The sequence below is a fragment of the Hemitrygon akajei genome, chromosome 12, assembly GCF_048418815.1.
Source record: "Hemitrygon akajei chromosome 12, sHemAka1.3, whole genome shotgun sequence".
Lineage (NCBI taxonomy): Eukaryota > Metazoa > Chordata > Chondrichthyes > Myliobatiformes > Dasyatidae > Hemitrygon > Hemitrygon akajei.
This window is the reverse complement of record NC_133135.1, coordinates 34,508,045-34,531,126: the sequence shown is the minus strand read 5'-3', so window position 1 is coordinate 34,531,126 and position 23,082 is coordinate 34,508,045. Positions and strand designations below refer to the sequence as shown.

Sequence of the window (23,082 nt, the reverse complement as noted above, 5' to 3'; positions counted from 1 at the left end):
TGTCTCCAGGATATCTGGCTTTCTTCACAACCAGTCTCCAGAGACCCCCGTTTGCACATCCAATCCCAGAACCCAGACTCGGGTGTTTCTACAGTCAATCCAAGCCTGCACTGGAGCAATGAAATGAAGTATACGAAGGGCTGTATAACAATAAATAACACCAATCGTTACTAACACTCCACAGGCATGATTTAAATGTTAAAAGAACAAACGTCTTTTTAGTTGATGTTGCTTTTCTCAGTATCAAAGACAACTTGATTTTTTTTAAAAAACACTTTTTTAACATTTAAATCAGGCCACCATATCAAGCCAGCATCAAATATGCCTAATTTTATTTTTTTTTGCCAATGGCTCCAACCAAATAAGTAACACATTTGGTTTGTCATTTGCAAAACTCGAATAGCTGCCTCTGTCGCTGTGCTCTGGGTGGCTCTGTATTTTCCCGCAGGTCTTCCAAGTCATCTTAGATGAAGGAAGTGCGCTTAGAGATGGCCCTCACTTCAAACTCGGGCTCGCTCATCTTTCCCACTAGTGTTATGCGACCAAAGAATAACTGCAGGTCGGACACTAGGTGTCTCCCTAGAGCAAGTGTTGGCGAAGCGCTGAGGAGGGCAGAAAAGCGGGGCAGCCTCCTTCAGGCGGCCTCAGTGCGTTTTCTGCAGTCTGCTTCATACCTGGTCACTTGCAAAGGAGTGTCAGAGAGGAGAGCGAGTGAGGGAACTACTGCGCTAAGCGCTTCTACTTCTCATGACCTGCCACTTCCGATCAGGAAATGCATCGGAATATTTAATACATTATACTGTTTTCCATCAGGATGCGAAGCCCCAACCAATGGAGTAAGAACTATTCTGTTTGTAACTAGAATGTTTTCTTCTAGACCTGCAGGAATGGGAGAAACCAGCAGAAACATTAAAGGTAAGGGAACTCCTATTTACAAAGAATTATTCTCCCGCTTCGGAATTTTATAAGGTGGGGTAAAGTGGAGGTGTTTTAGAAGAGATTTGCAGTATAGAGGTCGAGAATATAGGTCCTCGCATTCCAGTGGGAAGAACTCCTGAAACTATTCAATTAAAACCCCAACGCAAGCATCTGATTGCGAGGTGCGGAGTTCCTTGCATTATTTTAGCGAGATGTTAAAACTTGCAGGTAAATACCAGAGATTTTCAGGCTGAAAACACGTGAGGTCGGAAATTGTCAGCACAGGGAAATGTCCAGGCTAAGGGAGAGAGAAGTTTGGGAGAGCCTGTGGGGTAGACGGAAACCAAAACATAGCGCGGAATCGGTCGGTTAAATCTGAGCACATTCCATCCGGGGACAAATAAAGAAAACTATATTATTTCACTTTGTCAATCGGAGTCCACGCCGAATCAGCAGTAACGAACCGAAATGAATACACCTCGCATTGGTGGGGCAAGGAAGTCGATAGTTTACGGGAAAGAACACTTTTCTCTTGGTCCCTTGCACTCCGATTATTGTTTTGGTGGCACCGTGTCAGAATATTTAGGGTTTATATAATAAATTATATTCTGTAAAGTTAGGACTGGAAATAACCATGTTTACTGCGTAGTCCAGGAAACGGTTTGCCATTTCTCCTCTTTTGTGTGGGCTTCAATCTCTGCCCACATTGGCGCTGTTGTGAGGGATTTAAAACCAAGGGACACGAAACTATGCGAAGGCTAGATTACCAACGCGAAAGCGCCTAAAGTTACAGTAAGGGTATTCGCTTTCATTCTGCATTCCAGCCTGATCCTCGAAACACGTCTTAAATATGTTCAACTTCCAGTGGTCTTGTACAATCTGAAATACACAGGCAAACCCGTGCACCTGCCTGTCCTTTGAGGTTTAGGACTGAGCGTTAGACTGGTTAGAGCCGCTTTTAGAAACTAACCTGCGGGAGAGGGCTTGTTTATACCTTACTCACTCCCCGCATTGGCCGTGTCATCACAAGGGGAGTGGTGTGTATTGACAACAATAACTGCTCCCAGGGTGCCTCAGACCAGTCGCTTTAACGAACAAAACAAACGAAGCAACTTTCAGCTTGCATTCTCGAGAGGGGAAACACACACACACACACACATACAAAAAGTCTTGAAGGGAAGGGAGGAGCACGCTTCGCGCACTCGGGCAATTCCTGTTGAGGTTCTCCTTCAGCATCCAGTGAATCTGGGAAACTGGTGGGAAGTGACTCGTCACTTTCCCCTGGCTGCCGGTGAGACTACAGGTCTTTACAGAAGGAAGGATACTGTTGCATTATGGGAAGATGTGAGAAGATTCACTGGTGGGTTCGCAGGATAAAAGGATTGTTTTATGAGAAACACTCTAGTTCTGTACTAATTAGTACATGTTGCGCCTGTAGTAATTGGAATTTACAATGAGTTATGGAGTTGTATCGCACAGGAACAAGTCATTTGGTCCAAATCAACCAATGTGCCTTTCTGAGCTAGTTCTGTTTGCCATCATTTGGTCCAAATCCCTCTAAACCTTCCTATCCATAAATCTGTACAAACGCCCTTTAAATTCTGCAATTGTACCCCCATCCACTGTTTCGACTAGCAGCTTGTTCCATTAGCCTATCTGCCTGACTGTTCATTTTTTCACTCTCACTTTCCACCAGTCTCCCAGCTAGAGCAGATGCTGAAGGAGAGCCTTATCTGGAACTGTCCCAGTGTTCTTTGGGTAGTAATGAAGGTCCTCCGTCTCTCCCTGTCTAAACCGTCACACGCAGATATAGAAGGATTCTACATTGCTGTTTCGGTATCAGTTTTACTTTACCAGTCAGGATTGTTAGCCCCGAGATGAACCTCCAAACGTGGTGGCCTGGTGGACCACTCTTAGTCTGGCTTCTACCCTTTGACCTGCTTGGCAAAAGCACACAAGCCTCCAAACCCAATGTGCTAGCCACTACATCACCATTTAGATGTTCATTCAAGGAAAAGAATTCCCAGACTATCAGTTTCTCCTTTCCAGTCCTGGCAACATCCTTGTGAAAATACTTTGTGCCTTCTCCTGCTTAATCATTCCCACAACATGGCAAACAGAACTGTGCGCAGTATTCCAGCTGTGGCCTCACCAACCTCTTGTACAGCTTCAACATGATGTCCCGACCCTTGTACTCCATGTCCCATGACGATGATAGATACTTTATTGATCCCAGAGGAACTGGCAGTGTCACAATTGCATTACAGCTGCACAGATATACAAATATTAGAAGAGAAGTGAGAAAGAATAAAAAAATAAGTTACCTCAAACAGTCCAACAGGAGGAGGTCATCATTTACCTGGCTATAGATTGACTCATTATAGAGCCTAATGGCTGAGAGTAAGAATGACTTCATATAGCGCTCTTTGGAGCAGCACAGTTGTCTTAGTCTATTACTCAGTGTTCCTCTGTTTAGCCAAGGTGGTATGCAGAGGGTGAGAAATACTGATGAAGACAAGCATATCATATGTCTTCGTCACTGTGTTCTGGGAACTATGTACTTGTACCTTAAGGTCTCCCTGTTCATCACATTGCCCTGGGCCCTATAATTCACTGTGCATATACTTCACAAAATGCATCTCTTCACACTTGTCTGAATTAAATTCCATCTGCTATTCCAATGCCCACTTTCCCAGTTGATCTAGATTCTGATGTAAAGTTAGATAACCTTCTTCACTATAAAACCAACACCACTATTTACGATGCTTCCGTATGTTGTTATCCTGCATTCCCATCCACCTACATTCACAGCTCTCTACTCCCTGTACATTTCCAACCGTGTGAATAAATTCTGCACTAAACCCATCTACAATTTTGCAGATGATACCATCATAATGGGCAGTATCATCCACCTTTTCCCCCATAACCCGTAATTCCTCTGAAGGGGACAGTGCAGATGCTTTGGTTTACATCAAGGCTGCTGAGGTCTTGAGAGTTAACAGTTTCAAGTCCATTGGAGGCTAAAGAAATTTGGAATGTCCTCTTTGACTCTCAACAATTTTATCAAACATAGCATCCTACACAGATGCATTGCAGCTTGGTGTGGCCAATGCTGTGCACATCAGCACAAGAAACTGCAGAGAATTGTGGACACACCTCAGCACATCGTGGAAACCAGCCTCTCCTCCATAGATTTTGTCCACATTTCACTGTCTCAGTTGATGAAAAATCCCACCCACCATGGATAATCTCTCTTCTCCCCCTCTCATTGGTCAGAAGATATTAAAACCTGAAAGCATGTACCACCAAGATCAAGGACAGCTTCTATTCCTCCATTATAAATCCATTGAACAGTCCCCTAGTATGATAAGATGGACTCTTGACCTCACAATCTATCTCATTACTGTTGGCCTGCTCTGCATTTTCTCTACACTGTAACACTTTATTCTGCACTCTGTTATGTAATGAATTGATCCGTATGGACAGTATTCAAGTTAAGTTGTTCTCTGCACTTCAATACATGTGGCAATAACAAATCAATCTCCAATTTCCAATTCAAATTGTCAATGCAGATGTTAAACAATAGGGGATTTAGCAGTGACCCCTGTGGTACATTATTGGTTACAAGCCTTCAATTTGAAAAACAGCCTTCCACAACTATCACTGTCTCCTTCCATCAAGCCCATTTGGTTTCCAACTGGGTCCCATTTGATCTCACCTTCCAGACCAGCCTACCATGCGGAACCTTATCAAAAGCCTTGATGAACTCCATTTAGACAATATCTACCACCTTGCCCTCATCAATGTTCATGGTCACCTCTTCAAAAATCTCAATCAAATTTGTGAGACATAATTTTCTATCTGCAAAGTCATGCTGATTATCTCTAATTAGCCCTTGCCTTTCCAAATGCAGATAGATCCTGTCTCTCACAATCTTCTCCAGGAACTTTAATATCACTTCTCTGGCTTGTCCTTGCAGGTGTTCTTAAATAAAGGATTAACATTAACCACCCTCCAGTCTTCTAACAAAGACACAAAAATCTCAGCAAGGGCCCCAACAATTTCTCTCTTACTCCCCAAAACATCTTCGGATACCTCTGGACATGAGAAGTGAGAAATATGAAGCATTTCATATTTTAAGGAATATTGACAGAGAATGGAGAGGATGTTTCTCCTGTTTGGGGAAGTATAACTCATTTAGGACAGCGATGGGAAATGCCTATTAGAAGTTCATGGACCTTTGGAATTCTCTGCCAAAGAGCTGTGGAGGCCTAGAGAGATTTCTGGATTTATAAGAGCATGAAGGATATGGATTAGTTAAGAAAATGGAACTGAGGTAATCAATCAGATGATCTTATTAAATGGCAGAGCTGGAATGAAGAACTTTATGGTGTATTGCTACTTCTAATTCTTGATACCTTGTTAAATGTTGCTGTTACTGTAATGTGAAGAAACACCCTGCGACTGAATTTGTAACTAGTTCATTATTTTCATTGAGGTTTTGATCAGAAGGGGCCTGCTTCAACTGCCGTGTTACATTATGGGATGTGTCAACAAAGATCATGATGGTTCCCAGGAAATGAAGCTGAACTCCCCAAGTTTAAGTGTATTCCAAAGACTAAGGTCCTAAAATCCTGAAGACAGAAGAGATGCAAATTCTGATGCAGTGTCTCAAACATAAATGCAAACAGTTCCTCTCTCCTCACAAATACTGAACAACCCTTTTCCTCCCGCAATTTTTTTTTCCTTATAAGTCCTATATCCACTTACCTTTGAAATGCTTTTAGGGGATATTTAGTTTTTTCTACCAATGACTAAGTGCAGTGATCACACAGTATCCCATCTTAGTGCTCTGAGATCTTTCAGTCAACACATGTAACTTACCTAGAGTGAGAAACTCTGGCTGAAATGTGGACGTTCATTCAGAAGAATCAAGTCCGAACAACTGACTATTGCCTGACTTGTCACCTAAGTAATGTAACGTCTTTGTCTGTCTGAAGCAGTCTGAGATCCTGGAATTAAGCCCACTTAAGTCAAGCTATTCCTGACAGGCAAACACAATCATCCTGTAGCCCAGAAAGGACATCAGCAACTCCATCAGTACAGCCAATTTAATCCTCACTCTGGAGCTAGCTGCTAGTTAGAAACTCAGAAACTGAAGTCCAAGTAAAATGTAAATCACTAAGTATACGCTAACAAAAAATAAACAAAGACATCTAAATTTATCACAGTTCCTCATGTTTATAATATACTGTACATTTGCACTACTAATATATTTGTATTTTTAACATCACAACATTTAAAAGGCTGACTTGCTCTTTGCAATAGATCAGACTAGATGACACAGTCCACATTCCATTACAGTGTCGTTTCATTATCAACTATAACTAAATGTGGTTACACTCTTACCCCTGAGTCAGAGAGTTGTAGATTCAAGACCCACCCCAGAGAAATCTAGACAGCAGTGAAGTCAGGAACATTAAGCTCTGGCCTGATTTTTATTCCAAGGTGGACCAATGTAACGATCCCAGTGCACTGACAACTCACCCATGGAGAGAATGGATAGGCAGGGCTGTTTTCCCTGGAGAATAGGAATCTGAGAGGGAACCTTATAATGGTTTATAAAATCATGAGAGCTGTTGAAAAGTTGAATGGTCTCAGACTTTTTCCCAGGACAGAGGAGTCTGAAGCTAGAGGGCATAAGTTTAAGGTGAGAGGGAAAGATTTAAAAGAGACCTTATAGCTGTATATTTTTCCAAGTTCAATTTGTAGTCATTCAACTGTACACATGTATAACACCAAATGAAACAACATTCCTCCAGACCAAGGTGCATAACACAGTATATATAACTCACACACACAATACATAAAGTGGTATGAACACAAATAAGTTTAACAATTAGTAAGATGCATTTTCGACACAAGTTAAAAAGTAAACAATATCAGGCCATTGCCATTTCATGTGTGATGAGACCTGGATGCTGGCAGGGAGTTCAGTAGTCTTCTAGCCTGGAGGAAGAAGCTGTTTCCCATCCTAATAGCTCTTGTCCTAATGCAATGTTACCTCCTGCCTGATGATAGGGGCTCAAAGAGATTTTCGGATGGATGGGAGGGATCATTGATAATGCGAATGGCCCTGCATACACAGTGGTCCTGGTAAGTATCTCGGGGGGGGGGGGTGGAGAGAGACCTCAATTATCCATTCAGGAGTCCTTGGAATCCTCTGTAGGGAGTTGTGGTCAGATGCCTTGCAAATTCCATGATGCAGCCGGTCAGGACGCTCTCAATGGCTGCCCTGTAAAAATTGGTTAGAACAGGGGGGTAGGGGATAGGGTTCACTTAGGGTGCAGTGATTATATGTAATGAGCTGCCAGAGGCAGAGGTAGAGGCAGGTACAATTATAAAGTTTAAAAGACGTGTGGGCAGCTACATAAATAGAAAAAGGTTTAGAAGCACATGGGTCAAGTTGGGCTGAAAGGTCTGCTTATGTGCTCTGTAACTCTATAACTCTAAATATAAATGGATCAATCAATTTTTGACTATTAAAGGAATCTAGGAATATGGAGTGATATTTAAAGGTCAGCATTGAGTTCAGCTTGAGCAAGCATAAGGGGCTGAAATTCATATGTAAAGTATGAGACCCTGACGAAGGGTCTTGGCCCGAAACGTCGACAGTGCTTCTCCCTATAGATGCTGCCTGGCCTGCTGCATTTCATCAGCATTTTGTGTGTGTTGCTTGAATTTCCAGCATCTGCAGATTTCCTCGTGATTGTTATGTTAAAGCATTTTGGTTTTACCAGTCTGTTAAAAGCCGCAATTTTTTTTCACCTGCTCTCGGATCCTGCAGGTGCTGTCCCCAGTGGTAGGGAGGTGGTGGACATGGGGTGGAGATGGATGGTAAATCAGCTGTGATTTAATGGCTGAGTAGACTTGATGAGCAGAATGGCCTAATTCTGATCCCGTGTCATATGGTCTTACATGTCAGAGAGTGTGGTTACAGGGAAATTAAACATGGGAATGGAATTGATAGGATTGCTCTGAGAGCTGTAAAAGATCTGATGGGCTGAATAGCCTCCTTCTACATCATTATAAAATATGAAAGAGTATAATATGAAACAAGGTGTAGAAAGTTGAACAGAGCATCTTAGGGAGAAGATTAGAAACAGGTCTTCTGGCTGTCATATAACCTTCCTGATCCTGATATTAGTTAGGACCTGTTCCTAATATGAATGACTTGTAAACTGAAAAGTGGCAAAAAGCCTCAAATGCAAATAATTTGGAGAGGTAAAAAGTATTTGGGCAGTAAATGTACAGTACTGTATTTTGTACACAACTCCCTATTTAGGCCTGCTTTTTAAAGGGCATCAAAATGTTTTCAACTTATAAAATAACTGAATAATTATCTCCAATTAATACAGAATTTTCCTGTTATTTTCTTAACTGAGTTGTTCATAAAGTTTATTACAGGAAACTCACACTTCAATGCCTTTCTGGCACTCAGGAAAGGGTGTGGGTACAGATGGAATTCCTAATGGAGCAGGGTTAAGATAAGGCAGTTTTTATTCAATGTGCTATTATTATCAGGACTGTTATCATACTTCTACTAAAGTTGGACTTGATAAACAACAATATGTTTTACAATAAAAGAAAGCATTTATTCTAGTTTCAGGAAAGTTCCAAAATAATTCATTTTATACTGACTGGCGTCAATGTGTGTTGACAGGAGCACATTTAATGGAAAATATTCCTTCCCTCTCCCACCCTCCTCAATAAGCCACTAATGAATCCATAACTGACTGTCTGAAGCAATTAATGAGTTAGGTGAGGAAGAACCATGCTGAGTTTTTTTTTCCATACTGTAGTTAATCTTGTTAGTTAAAATGCAAGGTTATTTTTTTTTAAACTGAATGGTATCTTGTGGGTTTACTGTTGTCCTGAGGGAATTTTTTTTATTGACCACAGTGTCAACAATCTGAGCAAAACCAGCACACACAAGATGCTGGAGGAACTGTGCAGGTTAGGCCGAGACCCTTCCTCAGACTGAGCAACAAGTGGCTATTGGGTGTGTGGTGAACTACATATACCTGTCTGGACACGCCCCCCCCCCCCCGCTGAATGCTCCTGTGGCTCCTCCCACAGACCCCTGTATAAAGGCGATTGGAGGCACTGCTCCTCCCTCAGTCTCCAGGATGTTGTGTGATGGTCTCTTGCTGCTGACGGTGCTTTCTTCCAGCTAATAAAAGCCTACCTTGACTCACGTCTCCGAGAGTTATTGATGGTGCATCAGGGTGTGCTGGCAATGCGGCAGTGATTGGGACCAAAGTGAGCTCAGGTGGCTGAGTGATAACTAGCAGAAAGGTGAAAGATTTAACGTACCCCAGCCCTAAGAGATCCACTGGAAAACATCTACCACCCAGAAACCTCAACCTCCTTCTCCAGTGATGCCCCCCAGCTGTTAACTTACAATCACATGGCATTTCCAGTCGTATGATAATGAAGCAGATCACGTCAGGCAATTGTTGAATATCAATAACATTCAAATTTGGCGTGACATCTGATATTTGCATTGCAGAATGCCAGGTGATGACTATCTTGAAAGTGCCTGGTTTGACAAATCATTGCAGAGTCCCACACGGTTAACTTTGTGTGTGTGGGGGTGGTGGTTACCGTAGTGCACAATGACTATTGATCGGAAGGTAAATTAGACCAGACCTAATGATAAGGGAATGTGAGGCGTTGCAATGATAAAGCTTGGGGAGAGGCAGAGATTCTGAAGTTGGCACAATGAATCACCAGTACAGAAGAGTACAGCATGTCCAGCCAGCGACCAAGGGCACAGAGGCTGTTTAGCTTTTGATTAGTCACTGATAATCTGTCATGTAGAGGTTCCATAACCAAGATATGGCTCACTAGTTATTGTCAAATTAGGGACACAGTCCTTCTGTTCATATAAAAAGATTGAGATGATATTGTTAGGAGTCATTTTGGACATTTTTCAGGAGTTATGGACTAGAGGGAGCAGCTAGTTAATTAAAATATACCGGTACTAATAAACTCATCTTGGGCAGAGTTTGTCTTTAAAACGTCGGTTAAAATCAAAGCTGTACCCAGCTGGTAGCCTGAGAAGAGTTTATTCATCATATACTCCAGTAAAGTACTAGAACCTGTTTAAAAAGAAACTGTTCATAATTTAACTTCCACTAATACTTTAAGGCCATCGATACCGGTCATCAGATGTGTGACATTCTCGTTCTGTACCATGGAAACTAGGCAGGGGAAGACAAGAAGTGTACGTTCATGTTAATCCTTGAAGCCTTCATGATGAGATCAGACAAGGCAATATGCAACCATCTCCTGAGATAACACATCGTTAAAGACATAACCATTTCACATAATACACAGTTCAGGACATGTGTGTTTTGTCAGTTAATATTCCAGCCATTTTGATATTTAGGGAGCCATCTCTCATCAATATAACAAGAGAAGTATTCATGGGTGTCTGTCTTTTTTCCTAGAATCCCTTGGACCAGTCACTGTTATTTAAATATTGAAAGGGGTTCTACAAGTTGAGATGTACACCTATTGTAAAGATGTATTTCTGTAAAGTTACTTAGTGAAAATGCTAAGTAGGAAATTATAGTCACTGAAGTTTCAGTTTGTTGCTTATTGCTTAGTATTTAAAAAGTATAAAATGTCAGTACACAGTTGAAGGAGAGGAGAAATATATTCTCCAGAAGACCAGCTTCCATTGAATAAAGAATGAGCTTCAGTCTCTAGTCTCTAGTGGTTTTGTCACAGTCACGGCAGTACAATAGTCTTCACCTGTAATTTCCATAGTTTTTGAATTGTAATCTGCACCGTGCTGAAGGATGAGACAAGCACTATGTCACAGAAAGAAACAAGTAACAAAGTTTTACTTTAAAGTAGAAAGCGATCGCAATCAGTACAAGTTGCTGGCATGATTAAATTGAATGCAATAGAATCTGTTCTACTGAAAGAGCACCATTGTCTAAAATACTAACTTTTAATCATTCAGTAATTTTGTGCAAGAACAATGAAGTTTTCAGTAATTTGAATTAATTAATTTTAAAATGCAAAACTGTATGCACCACTAAAAAATGCTTTCATATTGGTTGTCTATGTGTCCTAAAGCACTTCAAATACCAGTTATTGTGGATTACAATGAATACTTATATATTGTTAAATGATGAGAGTCTGGTATAGGGGAAGATAAAGGCAGAAACAAGCCTGCTTTGATCTTGTATAGCAGGTGAATAGTTCAGAAGTGGTTAGGCCCCACTTGGAGTACTGTGTCCAGTTCTGGTCGCCTCACTATAGGAAGGATGTGGCAGCATTGGAAAGGATACAGAGGAGATTTACCAGGATGCCGCCTGGTTTAGAGAGTATGGATAATGATCAGAGATTAAGGGAGCTAGGGCCTTACTCCTTGGAGAGAAGGAGGATGAGAGGAGACATGATAGAGGTGTACAAGATATTAAGAGGAATAGACAGAGTTGTCAGCCAGTGCCTCTTCCCCAGGGCACCACTGCTCAGTACAAGAGGACATGGCTTTAAGGTAGGGGGAGGGAAGTTCAAGAGGAAGGTTTTTCACTCAGAGAGTGGTTGGTGCGTGGAATGCACTGCCTGAGTCAGTGGTGGAGGCAGAAACACTAGTGAAGTTTAAGAGACTACTAGACAGGTATATGGAGGAATTTAAGGTGGGGGGTTATATGGGAGGCAGATTTTGAGGGTTGGCACAACATTGTGGGCCGAAGGGCCTGTAATATGTTGTACTATTCTATGTTGTATGTTCTAAGTAAGATCTTCACAAAACTTTATATTAAATTTATACCTTCAAATGTTACCTTCCCTTTCATGCCAGGTTCTTTTGCTGAAAAGTTACCTGGCACCAAGGAGAGAATTTATAAACCTTGCAATATGTACCCATAAGGCTAGTGACTTCCTCTCTAGGTATATAAGCTGGATTCACCATTTGCCTCAATAACTGATTTTCATGTAGATGGCATGTTTAAAACAGCGAGATAACCCAAGACATTTCACTGGAGCAGGCCAAACAGAAGTCTGACACCATGTTGCTTAAGGAGGTGTTAGGGCAGAAGCACAAGAACCAGGATAAAGAGGAAGGTTTCAAGAAGCATATCAAAGGAGGAAAATGATGTGTGGAGTTTAGGAAGAACTGTACAATTCACCAGACAGCATGTTTTCCATGAGTGAGGAAATTCCACTTGGATACAATAAAGAAGTGTGTTTGGGAGTATATTTTTCTTGCTGGTGGTTATGGTCGGTAATGTTGACCCCAATGCAGGGTCTTGACCTGAAATGTCGATTATCCCTTTACCTCCATAGGTGCTGCCTGACATGTTGAGGTGTTCAAGCAGCTTTTCATTTTTACTCCAGATTACAGCATCTACGGTCTCAACCCAGCTAATGTATTGTTGGGTTGCAGGGCTGGAGGGGATTATAGAGCTTGGAAGAAATGAAGGGATTTGAAAAGAGAATTTTAAAATCTCGGTGTTGCATAATTAAGTTAGTTTGGCAACAATGGGGAATGAGTAAACTGGATGCGAGTTAGAACTTGTAGTTGACTTTTGGATGACTCTCAGCCGATCGAGGCTGGCTAGGAATGCCTTCGAATAGTTAAATGGTATCAAAGTAGGGCACAAGTGTTTCAGCAGCTAATGAGCTGATGTTGAAACTGAGGGGGCTGTTACAGAAGTGAAAATGATGGGTGTTCAGTAATGTCACAGGGGCCTAATTTTCGATGTTGATGTTGGCTTAAAAAGGACCTCAGGTAGTGTTATCAACAGGCCAAACCTGCTGAGGAGGCCAGGAGAAATTAAGATGTTTTTTTAATATTTCAAAAATGGAATTTGGCCTCCTGTGGGTCCTAAAGCAACAAGCAATCAGTATGACCCATAATCAACCAACTGCATGCTTAGACCCCTGCATAACTCTGCATACATTCTTGAATGTGTGGCCAAGCACAGCTCCAATGCCATCTTCAAATTCACTCACAACCTGACTGTTGTTGGACAAATCACAGGTGAAAATGAGTCAGCCTACCGGAGCACTCACCTGGGTGAGTGGTGCCATAACAACAACCTCTCACTCAATGTCAGCAAAGCTAAAGAGCTGATTCTTAACTTCAGGAAGGGAAAGGAGGACAAACATGTAGTGGTCTATATTGGGGGATATCAGTAATGGAGAAAGTCAGCATGCATAACTTCCTGAATGACCAGTCCTGGACCAATCACATCGATGCAATTCTAAGAAAAGGGCAGCAGTGTCTTGACTTTCTTAGGAGGTTAAGGAGGTTCAGCTTGCCACCAACAGTCTAGTAAACTTCTACAGATGTGTTGTGGAAAGTATTCTGACTGGTTGTGTCCAGGTCAAGTACTGTAATTCAAATGTGCAGGAACGTAAGAAGCCACAGAGAATAGTTGTCTCTGCCCAATACTCCACGGACACATCCCTCCCTGTCATTGGAAGTGTCTGCAGGAGGCAACATTTATAATCAGAGATTCCCACCATCTAGGCCATGTCATCTTCTCATAGCTATCATCAGACAGGAGATACAGAAACCTGAAATGCCACACCACAGGTTTAAGAACAGCCACTTCCCTTCAGCCACACATTTCTTGAGTCAACTGACAAAATCCTAATCACTATAGTTTAGCAACTCAATAAGCACCAGGATGAAGGAGATGTCTTCCTTTTTTAAACAAAAGGGCTTCCCTTCTTCCACCATCAACTCTGCTCTCAAACACATCTCTCCCATTTCCCGCACATCTGCCCTCACCCCATCCGCCCGCCACCCCACTTGGTTCCCCTTGTCCTCACCTACCGCCCCACCAGCCTCCAGGTCCAACGTATAATCCTCCGTAACTTCCGCCACCTCCAATGGAATCCCACTACCAAGCACATCTTTCCCTCCCCCCCTCTTTCTGCTTTCCACAGGGATTGCTCCCTACGCGACTCCCTTGTCCATTCGTTCCCGCCCCCCATCCCTTCCCACCGATTTCCCTCCTGGCACTTATCCTTGTAAGCAGAACAAGTGCTATACCTGCCCTTACACTTCCTCCCTCACCACCATTCAGGGCCCCAGACAGTCCTTCCAGGTGAGGCGACACTTCACCTGTGAGTCGGCTGGTGTGGTATACTGTGTCCGGTGCTCCCGGTGTGGCCTTTTATATATTGGTGAGACCCGACGCAGACTGGGAGACCATTTTGCTGAACACCTACGCTCGGTCCGCCAGAAAAAGCAGGATCTCCCAGTGGCCACACATTTAAATTCCACGTCCCATTCCCATTCTGATATGTCTATCCATGGCCTCCTCTACTGTCAAGATGAAGCCACACTCAGGTTGGAGGAACAACACCTTATATACCAGCTGGGTAGCCTCCAACCTGATGGCATGAACATTGACTTCTCTAACTTCCGTTAATGCCCCTCCTCCCCTTCTTAACCCATCCCTGACATATTTAGTTGTTTGCTTTTTTTCTCTCTCTCTGCCCTGTTCTCCATCTCCCTCTGGTGCTCTCCCCCCTTTCTTTCTTCCGAGGCCTCCCCTCCCATGATCCTTTCCTTTCTCCAGTTCTGTATCACTTTCGCCAATCACCTTTCCAGCTCTTAGCTTCATCCCACCCCCTCCGGTCTTCTCCTATCATTTCACATTTCCCCCTCCCCCCACTACTTTCAAATCTCTTAGTATCTGTCTCTTCAGTTAGTCCTGACGAAGGGTCTTAGCCCGAAATGTCGACAGTGCTTCTTGCTATAGATGCTGCCTGGCCTGCTGTGTTCCACCAGCATTTTGTGTGTGTGGTTTGAATTTCCAGCATCTGCAGATTTCCTTGTGTTTGCACAATAAGTACTTTGATCATTTTGCACTAAAATGTACTTCATTTTGTTCTAATTGTGTATAATTATAGGTCATAAGACCACAAGACATAGGAGCAGAATTAGGCCATTTGGATTATCAAGTCTGCTCTGCCATTTTATCATGGCTGATCCATTTTTCCAGTCAGCCCCAATCTCCTGCCTTCTCCCTGTATCCCTTTATGCCCTGACCAAACAAGAATCTATCAAGCTTGCCTTAAATATAAATACATATTTGGCTTCCACAGCTGCCTGTGCCACAGATTCACCACTCTCTGGCTAAAGAAATTCCTCCTCATCTCCATTCTAAAAGGATGCTCCTCTGTTCTGAGGCTGTGTACTCTGGTCTCAGACTCTCCCACCATAGGAAATATTCTCCACATCCACTCTATCAAGGCCTTTCACCATTTGATAGGTTTCAATAAGGTCACCCCTCATTCTTCTGAATTACAGTGTATACAGGCCCAAAGCCATCAAATGCTCTTCATATGACAAACTGTTCAAATCTGGAATCATTTTCATGAATCTCTTTTGAACCCTCTCCAGTTTCAGCACATCCTGTCTAAGATAAGGGCCCAACACTGCTCACAATACTCCAAGTGAGGCCTCACCAGTGTTTTATAAAGTCTCAACATTACATCCTTGCTTTTATATTCTAGTTCTCTTGAAATGAGTGCGAACATTGCATTTGCCTTCCTCACCACAGACTCGACCTGCAAATTAACCTTTGGGGAGTTCTGCACAAGGACTCTCAAGTCCCATCTTTACCCTCTTAATGACTTTTTTAGTTGCTTTCTGTTGGTATTTGAAAGTTTCCCAATCCTCTAACTTCCCACTAATTTTTGCTCAATTATATGCCCTCTTCTTGGCCTTTATGTTGGCCCTGACCTCTCTTATTAGCCACGGTTCTGTCATCTTGCCTTTAGAATACTTCTTCCTCTTTAGGATGTATATATCCTGTGCCTTCAGAATCGCTTCCTGAAATTTCTGCCATTGCTGCTCTGCCATCATCCCTGCCAGTGTTCTTTTCCAATCAATTCCGGCCAACTCATTTTTCACACCTCTGTAATTCCCTTTACTCTACTGTAATTTGACTTTAGCTTGTCCTTCTCAAATTTCAGGGTGAATTTGATCATATAATGATCACTCTCCCCTAAGGGTTCTTTTACCTTAAGCTCTCTAATCAATTCCAGATCATTGCACATCATCCAATGCAGAATAGTTGATCCCCTAGTGAGCTCAACTAAGCTGCTCTAAAAAGCCATCTCGTTGGCATTCTAGAAATTCCCCCTCTTGGAACCCAGCACCAACCTGATTTTTCGAATCTACCTGCATAATGAAATCCCCCATGACCATTGTAACATTGCCCTTCTGGCATGCATTTTCTATCTCCTATTGTAATTTGTAGACCACATCCTTACTACTGTTTGGGGGCCTATAAATAACTCCCATCAGTGTCTTTTTACCCTTGCAGTTCCTTAGCTCTATCCATAATGATTCAACACCTTCCAACCCCATGTTACCTCTTTCTAATGATTTGATTTCACTTTTTTTTACCAACAGAGTAATGCCACACACTCTGCTTTCCTGCCTGTCCTTTCAATACAAAGTGTATCTTTGGACTTTAAGGTTCCAGCTAAGAGTTGAAAATACACTTGGACTAAGATGTTAACTGTCCTGTGCTATCACCAGTGGGATCATCAGTTGATCTGCCACCTGCCTTCAGGAGTTTCGGCCCGCTTATGATCAAGACTCCCTCGAGGTGGTGGGCCAGCAGTGCTAAAGCACCACCTCCCACTGATGAGATTAACAACTTGGCATCTGCCTCTATCAGAGTTGTCGGTCACTTCCATCCAACAGATAGTCTACTCTTCAGGTGTCTATGCAGCTACTGAAGAGTTTACAAAAGATGGATACACTGTCCGACTATCTGCCCCTCTGGACGTACTTGGTCCACACCCATGATGATCCTGCCTCTGCTGCCTCAGCTACAGCCCTGCTGGTTGACTTGATCTCTCTTCTAGTAAAGCCAAGATCATGCAGCCACTTCTGGAAAGTGAACGCAATAAAGCCACAGCACCCTACTTCGAATGGATAGCATGAGACCTTCCACCCTCTGTCTCTGCACTCTGATCTTAATTCTGCATACTTGGCTAACTTGCACTCATGGGCTTCATCGATGTTGTCTTCCCAGGGGACTGTGAGTTCACTATTAACCACTTCTCTACTGGTGTCAGACCAGACAATTATACCTGGACGCAATGTGGTGAAAACTATTTGCTCTGGGAACCTGCCTTTCCCATCCAGGTCGGCCTTGACACACCAATCATTAGCTGAAGAAAGTATGCTTGATCGTGGGCCTGTGCTGTACACCCTTAACTTAGAGCCTTCTTTCACAAATGATATGCAATGTTCTGTGCAGCATGGGGCATGAGATAAGTTGTGCTGCAGTACACTTTGCTCAACCGCTTCTGTTACAACTTTGAGAACATTGTTATGTCTCCAAGTGTACATGCCGCTGGAAAGATTGTCTCTGCATGCACTCAAAATATGTTGAAGTGTTCCCTTCTCACCCCAAGCAGCATACTTGTCTGTCTTATCTTCATACCTGGTGCTGAGGTTGGCAGGTGTTGGGAGCAGATCGTACGCTGCTCTGCATAGAAAAGAAATGCGGAGCAGTTCCATCTGCCATAGAACATTCCAAGATAGATATAGTTGTTCAACAGTTTCCCACCAGGTCTAAACCCCTTGTTTGGCCAGGCCAGCTGTTTTAACTAAATCCTTCTCCTCTTCTACCGCTCGTATTTCTTTCAGCCATGATTCAGTGATACATGCCAATCTGTAACTGTGCCACAAGTTCATCTACCTTATTCCGTATCCTGTACCCATTCAAATATAACACCTTTAGTCCTGTATTCACCCTTTTCAATTTTTTTCCTTCCTTCTTTTACATTGCAACTCATGCTGTTGACTGCAATTTTGCCCCATCAACAACCTCTGCTTGTTAGGAGTCTTACTACACATTGCCTCTGTTTGTAAACCAACTTCCTCATCTTCAGCATTATCACTCTGGTTCCCATCCCCCTGCCAAATTAGTTTGAACCCACCTGAAAAACTCTAGCCAACCTGCCCGAAAGAGTATAGAATCCCATCGGGTTCAGATCTATCCTGACCCTTTAATACAGGTCATACCTTCCCCAGTAGAGATCCCAATGATCCATCCATCTGAACCGCTGCCCTTGCACCAGTTCCTCAGCTATGCACTCACCTGCCAAATCATCCTATTCTTACCCTCACTGGCTCATGGCACAGGCAGCAATCCAGAGATTACTATTCTGGAGTTCCTGTTTCTCAGCTTTCTATCTAGCTCCCTGAAATCTCTATTCCAGACCTCCTCACCTTGTCTACCTATGTCATTGTTGTTAATATACACCAAGAATTTTGGCTGCTCACTCTCCCCTTTGAGAATGCCATGATTCGAGACATCCCTGATCCTGGCACCAGGGAGGCAACATACCATCCGGATGTCTCTATCGTGCCCTCAGAACCTCGTCTCTGTTTCTCTAACTAAGGGATCTCATATCAACGTTGCAGTCCTCTTCACCTCTTTACCCTTCTGAGCCACAGCACCAGACTCAGTGCCAGAGACCTGGTCACTGTGTTTCCCCCCGGTCGTTCATCCCCCTCAATAGTATCTGAAGTTGTATACTTATTATTGAGGGGAACAGCCACAGGTATGCTCTGCACTGGCTGTGCATTTCCATTCTTTCTCCTGACGATCACCCACTTACCTGCCTCCTGTGATCAAGGGGTGACCACCTCCTTGAGTCTCCTGTCTGTCACCTCCTCATTCTCCCATATGAGGCAAAGGTCATCGAGCTGCAGCTCCAGTTCCTTAAATACATTCTCACAGGAGCTGCAACTCGGTGCACCTAGTGCAGATGAGTTTATCTAGGAGACTGGACGTCTCTCAGACTTCACACATTCCACAAACTGTACAGAACACTGCCTCTGGAGCCAGCCTCACTAATCTACTAGCCCTAACAGACAAGGAATGAATAAATAAGAACAGAGAGAGAGTAACTTACAAGACAATATACCTCACCCAAACCTGATGAGCCAAGGCCACTCTAAAGACTGGAACTCTCAAAAAGAAAGGCCACTCCACTTGCAGATAGATTATTCTTATTGGCCCTTTCTAAAGAATCTCCCTTGCTGATTGGTCACTCCTCAAACCAGAAAAACTGCTATTTAACTCTGCCTTCAAAATCTTGATCTTATGTTTTCCTTGTGAATGCTGCTTATTTGTTGCTATTTGCCTATGATTCTTTCCAATGCATTGTGCTTATGACAATAAGCTCAACTGGCTTTGTTTCTTTAACTGTGATATTGCTGTCATTTGACCCCGTCCTGTTCTGTTTCCTCAGATACCAAGTCACGGAAAATGCTACTGCAGTGGATTCTACTCCTGGCATCAAGGGGAAGTCATGGGGCTGTGAATGAATTCTGCAAATGTGATGTCAATCTTGACTTCAGGACATTCAACTCCAGCTATGCAAGACAACAATGCTGTTTAAATTTCACTGGCTCTTCCATTGGTGCCCTTCACTGGAATGCCTTCAGTGACCTGACAGGACTAATGGTGCTCGACCTGTCAAGTTGTAACATATCTGACATCTTGGATATGGATGAAAATCTGAGCTCTCTGGAGATCCTATACCTGGACCACAATTATTTAGAGCGATTACCTTCTAACTTCCTAACAAATGCACCCAATTTAAAGGTCCTTCACCTCGAGGAAAATAATCTTCAAGAATTACCAAAGGACATTTTAGATGAATCAGACCAGATTAAGGAACTATACTTGGATTCCAATAATCTGATTTCTATTCCTCCCAGTGTCTTTAGACCAAGCCTTGAAAAATTGTCTCTTTTTAATAATACTTTGCAGTGTACATGTGCCTTGTATGATGCATTGGCAAAATATAATTCAAGTGTCTTTGAATCAGAAAATGGGCCCTCGTGCTTTACCTCTAAGCACCCAAAAGGTCTGAATATCATAGATCTTCATCGCTCAGATATCTGCAGGTCCCATGGCCTTACTGCTCTTTTCATTTGCCTCCCATTCATCTTGATTCTTGTTTTAGTGTTGGGTTACTTCTGCTGCAGAAGAAGAGGGGCTGATTTTAAAGGGATTAGACAGGACAATCACATTTGTACTGTGGAGAAGTCTGGCTTTACAAACCTGGAGGACCATCACTACATAACATGCAGGACCCCAGAGCCAACTCCTACCCTTGCAGGACATGAAAACAGCATACTTGCCAGAAACCAGTTCATGTTACGTCCCTCAGTAGCATTGCTAGGGAGTAACCGTGACTTGTACGAGGAAGTGGAGATAAAGCTTGGTAGTTCTGTTGACTCCATTGCAACTGCTGATGACATCTACCTTAATATGTCAACTAAGAAATCAGAAGAAGAAGAAGAAGAAATAGTCGACAACATCCATATGCAACCAGAGCTGGCGAGTGTGACAGACGAGCTACAAGAGATGGATCGGCAAAGGCTCTACATGAGTAAATCAGCAAACTACTATAATCTAGTTCCTGGTATTGAATTAGATGACTCTGACCATGGTGAATATGAAAATATTGACTTATCTTAATGATATAGAATAATTAATAAAACAAGTTGTACAAAATCTAAATTAAGATGGATGCAGTATGGCAGACTGCAGAAAAGTGGGGAAGGTGGACTGAGAGAACTTGGAGAATAAGAAAAGTGGATTACTTGATTGAAATGGAATCCATAGTGAGGAGAAAATGCAGGCTAGCATTGGGGTTATGAAGCTCTGCTGTACCAGTACTCTTCAACATATGGTATGTCAAGGCCAGGATCCCAGCTCAGCTAAATTTAGCAATGTTATGCATCATCAGATTCTGATGTCGATAAACTCCTGGAGGAAATTGCAGAGGTAACTTAATGGAATGAGAGGTGAGAGAGATCAGATCCAGCTTGGTTCTAATAGTATCATTTGCTTTTCAAGGGCAATCCACTATCAAAATAAGGGTCAATTCTTTTTAAAAAATGCGCCTGTTAAAACATACTTCAAGAGTCCCATCTAGGAATCTTAAAGTTTAGCACCAATTTGACTCTTCTACGAGTCAGAAATGAGTGAGTCTGGTTTAGACCCCCATTTTATGTACTAAAATTAATGAAATTAACAGAGAATGACTTAGACTGGATGAAAATGTGCTTCCAATTCAAAACAATCTCTAACTTACTATATGAATAAAATCAAAACGCGTAAGTTTGATCAGACTTCCATATTTATTTTTAGCAGTTGAATGTTAAATTCACTTAATCAGACTGAAAAGACTGGCCATTGGTTTCACAATATCTAATCTTTCTCAATCTTCTTTGCTATATTGGATGGGATGAGTGAGACAGCCAGTTTTACAGGTTCACTGAGATTTTTAGAGTAGACTTGTGGCAGTTCTTGGATTTTATTTTGAATGTTCATGAATAACTGTATTTATAGTTCATCCAAGTTGTGATGTGGGAGGGTGAACCTGTCAGTCACATTGACCAACACGAGGGGGAAAGTAGAGGAGCTGCAAGGTCTTTTGCAGTCTCTTCCCTAATCCCCACCTATGTGATGATAAGACACTCTTCCCCAACACAGAGCAAGTGGGGAAACAAGCTGGGCCCCAGCAACTCACTCCAGTTACCAGCCTTCCACCTGTGCCTGGCACAACCCACCTATGAACAGCTATAAGGGGGTGATCGTAGATTGCGAGGCTGGTCTGTAGGTCTGTAGATACAACTTTGAAGGATCTGTTGATGTCTCTGCTGGATCTCCCCTAGATAATTTTGGTTGGTTGCAATCTCATGGTAACATTTTATGAATTCCCTGATATGCCAGCAGAAAACCCTACTGGAACCTATCCAATGCAATGAGGGAGGCATGATACTAGGAGCAACACGTCCATCACCTTATAAATTCTATCACCTACATCTTGCTCTGGATATCAAATAAGAAATATTGCCACATCCTGTCCTGCACACTGGAAATGAGATTTCACCTGGAGATTACCTTGCAACCCAGATGAACCCTGCACTGTGCTGGGGTCAAAGCCCCTCCCCAACACTCTGAGAACAGGAAAGGTAAACCCAGTCTTGGGAATCAGAAAGATATTCAAGTATAGGCTCAACACTCCTGAGCCCAATTCTGACTTCACCATATCCACAAGCCACCACAAGACTGCTAAGGTAGTGAACTTTGCCTGCTGTAATGCTTCTTAGCTGGGAGGTAACGAGCTCAAATGTGTCATTCTATTCCCATTCCCGTTGAGCTCAGCACGGATCAAAGTTTTAAACTGTTTTACCCTTTTCCATGGCAATTTTACACTCTGAACTATTCTTAGGATTATTTCAAGTAACAAGTCATGCTAACTTGGTACTTTTGAGATACCATTACTTGACTCCACAACTGTGGTGTGGGAAAATGAGCACACCGTCAATTCTCTTGCAGCTGCATCAAACAACAGTGGAAAAGTCTACTTAATGTTGGATTGTAATACGGAAGTGCTATACTTATACTGTATAAAGCTCGAATTGCTGTAAATAATTTGTTCCTTAATGTTTGCATAAACTAATAGTTTTTTATGATTTTTAAGCAGGCCTTTTATAAATATATTATCGCCAGCTTTAATAATTACTCTAAACATAGTACATTTGTGCTTTCCAATGCATTTTGTGGCCTCTGGGTTTTAAAGGATTATTTCATATATTAAAACAATGGTCATAATTATGTGGCCAACCTCAAGGTGCTGTATCAACTGCACAAAGAGATATAATATTAATAACTCAAAGTCCTACCATTTGGGTCCTTCCAGAGTTAAAAGGAAAGAAAACATTTAAACAACTGTAATTTCAGTTTGGTATGTCTTTCAATCTGCTGTTGTCCTTCATTTAAGAATGTGATCCACGGACAGTCTGAGCAGTACAATTTAGAGGGTAAGCCTCGGTCTGTTTAAGGGTCAGTCTATCTTTTGTGGGATTTCATGCTGCTAATGCTGGGACAGAAAATGTTTCTGTCTGAAATAAAGGGAAAATGTTCTATATTCAGCCCTTTGGGAACAAAAACTGTGCCTTCTAATATTAATGTAATGGTAACTAAGATTAAAATAGCCCTATTTAATCTACCTTTTTCCTGAGTCACAAATTCATTGTTGCACACATCATAGAAGTGGTATGTTTGAAAT

The 23,082-nt window shown here is 42.4% G+C and overlaps 1 protein-coding gene across 1 annotated transcript; it reads left to right on the top strand.

Annotated features, from left to right (window-relative positions):
- Positions 1–629: 629 nt before the first annotated feature.
- LOC140736880 (uncharacterized) lies at positions 630–23,022 on the top strand. Its single transcript, XM_073062888.1, has 2 exons — positions 630–915; positions 19,243–23,022. Exons 1-2 carry the CDS (start codon positions 864–866, stop codon positions 20,478–20,480), a joined length of 1,290 nt encoding a protein of 429 aa, XP_072918989.1. The 5' UTR covers positions 630–863; the 3' UTR covers positions 20,481–23,022.
- The last annotated feature ends 60 nt before the right edge of the window (positions 23,023–23,082 follow it).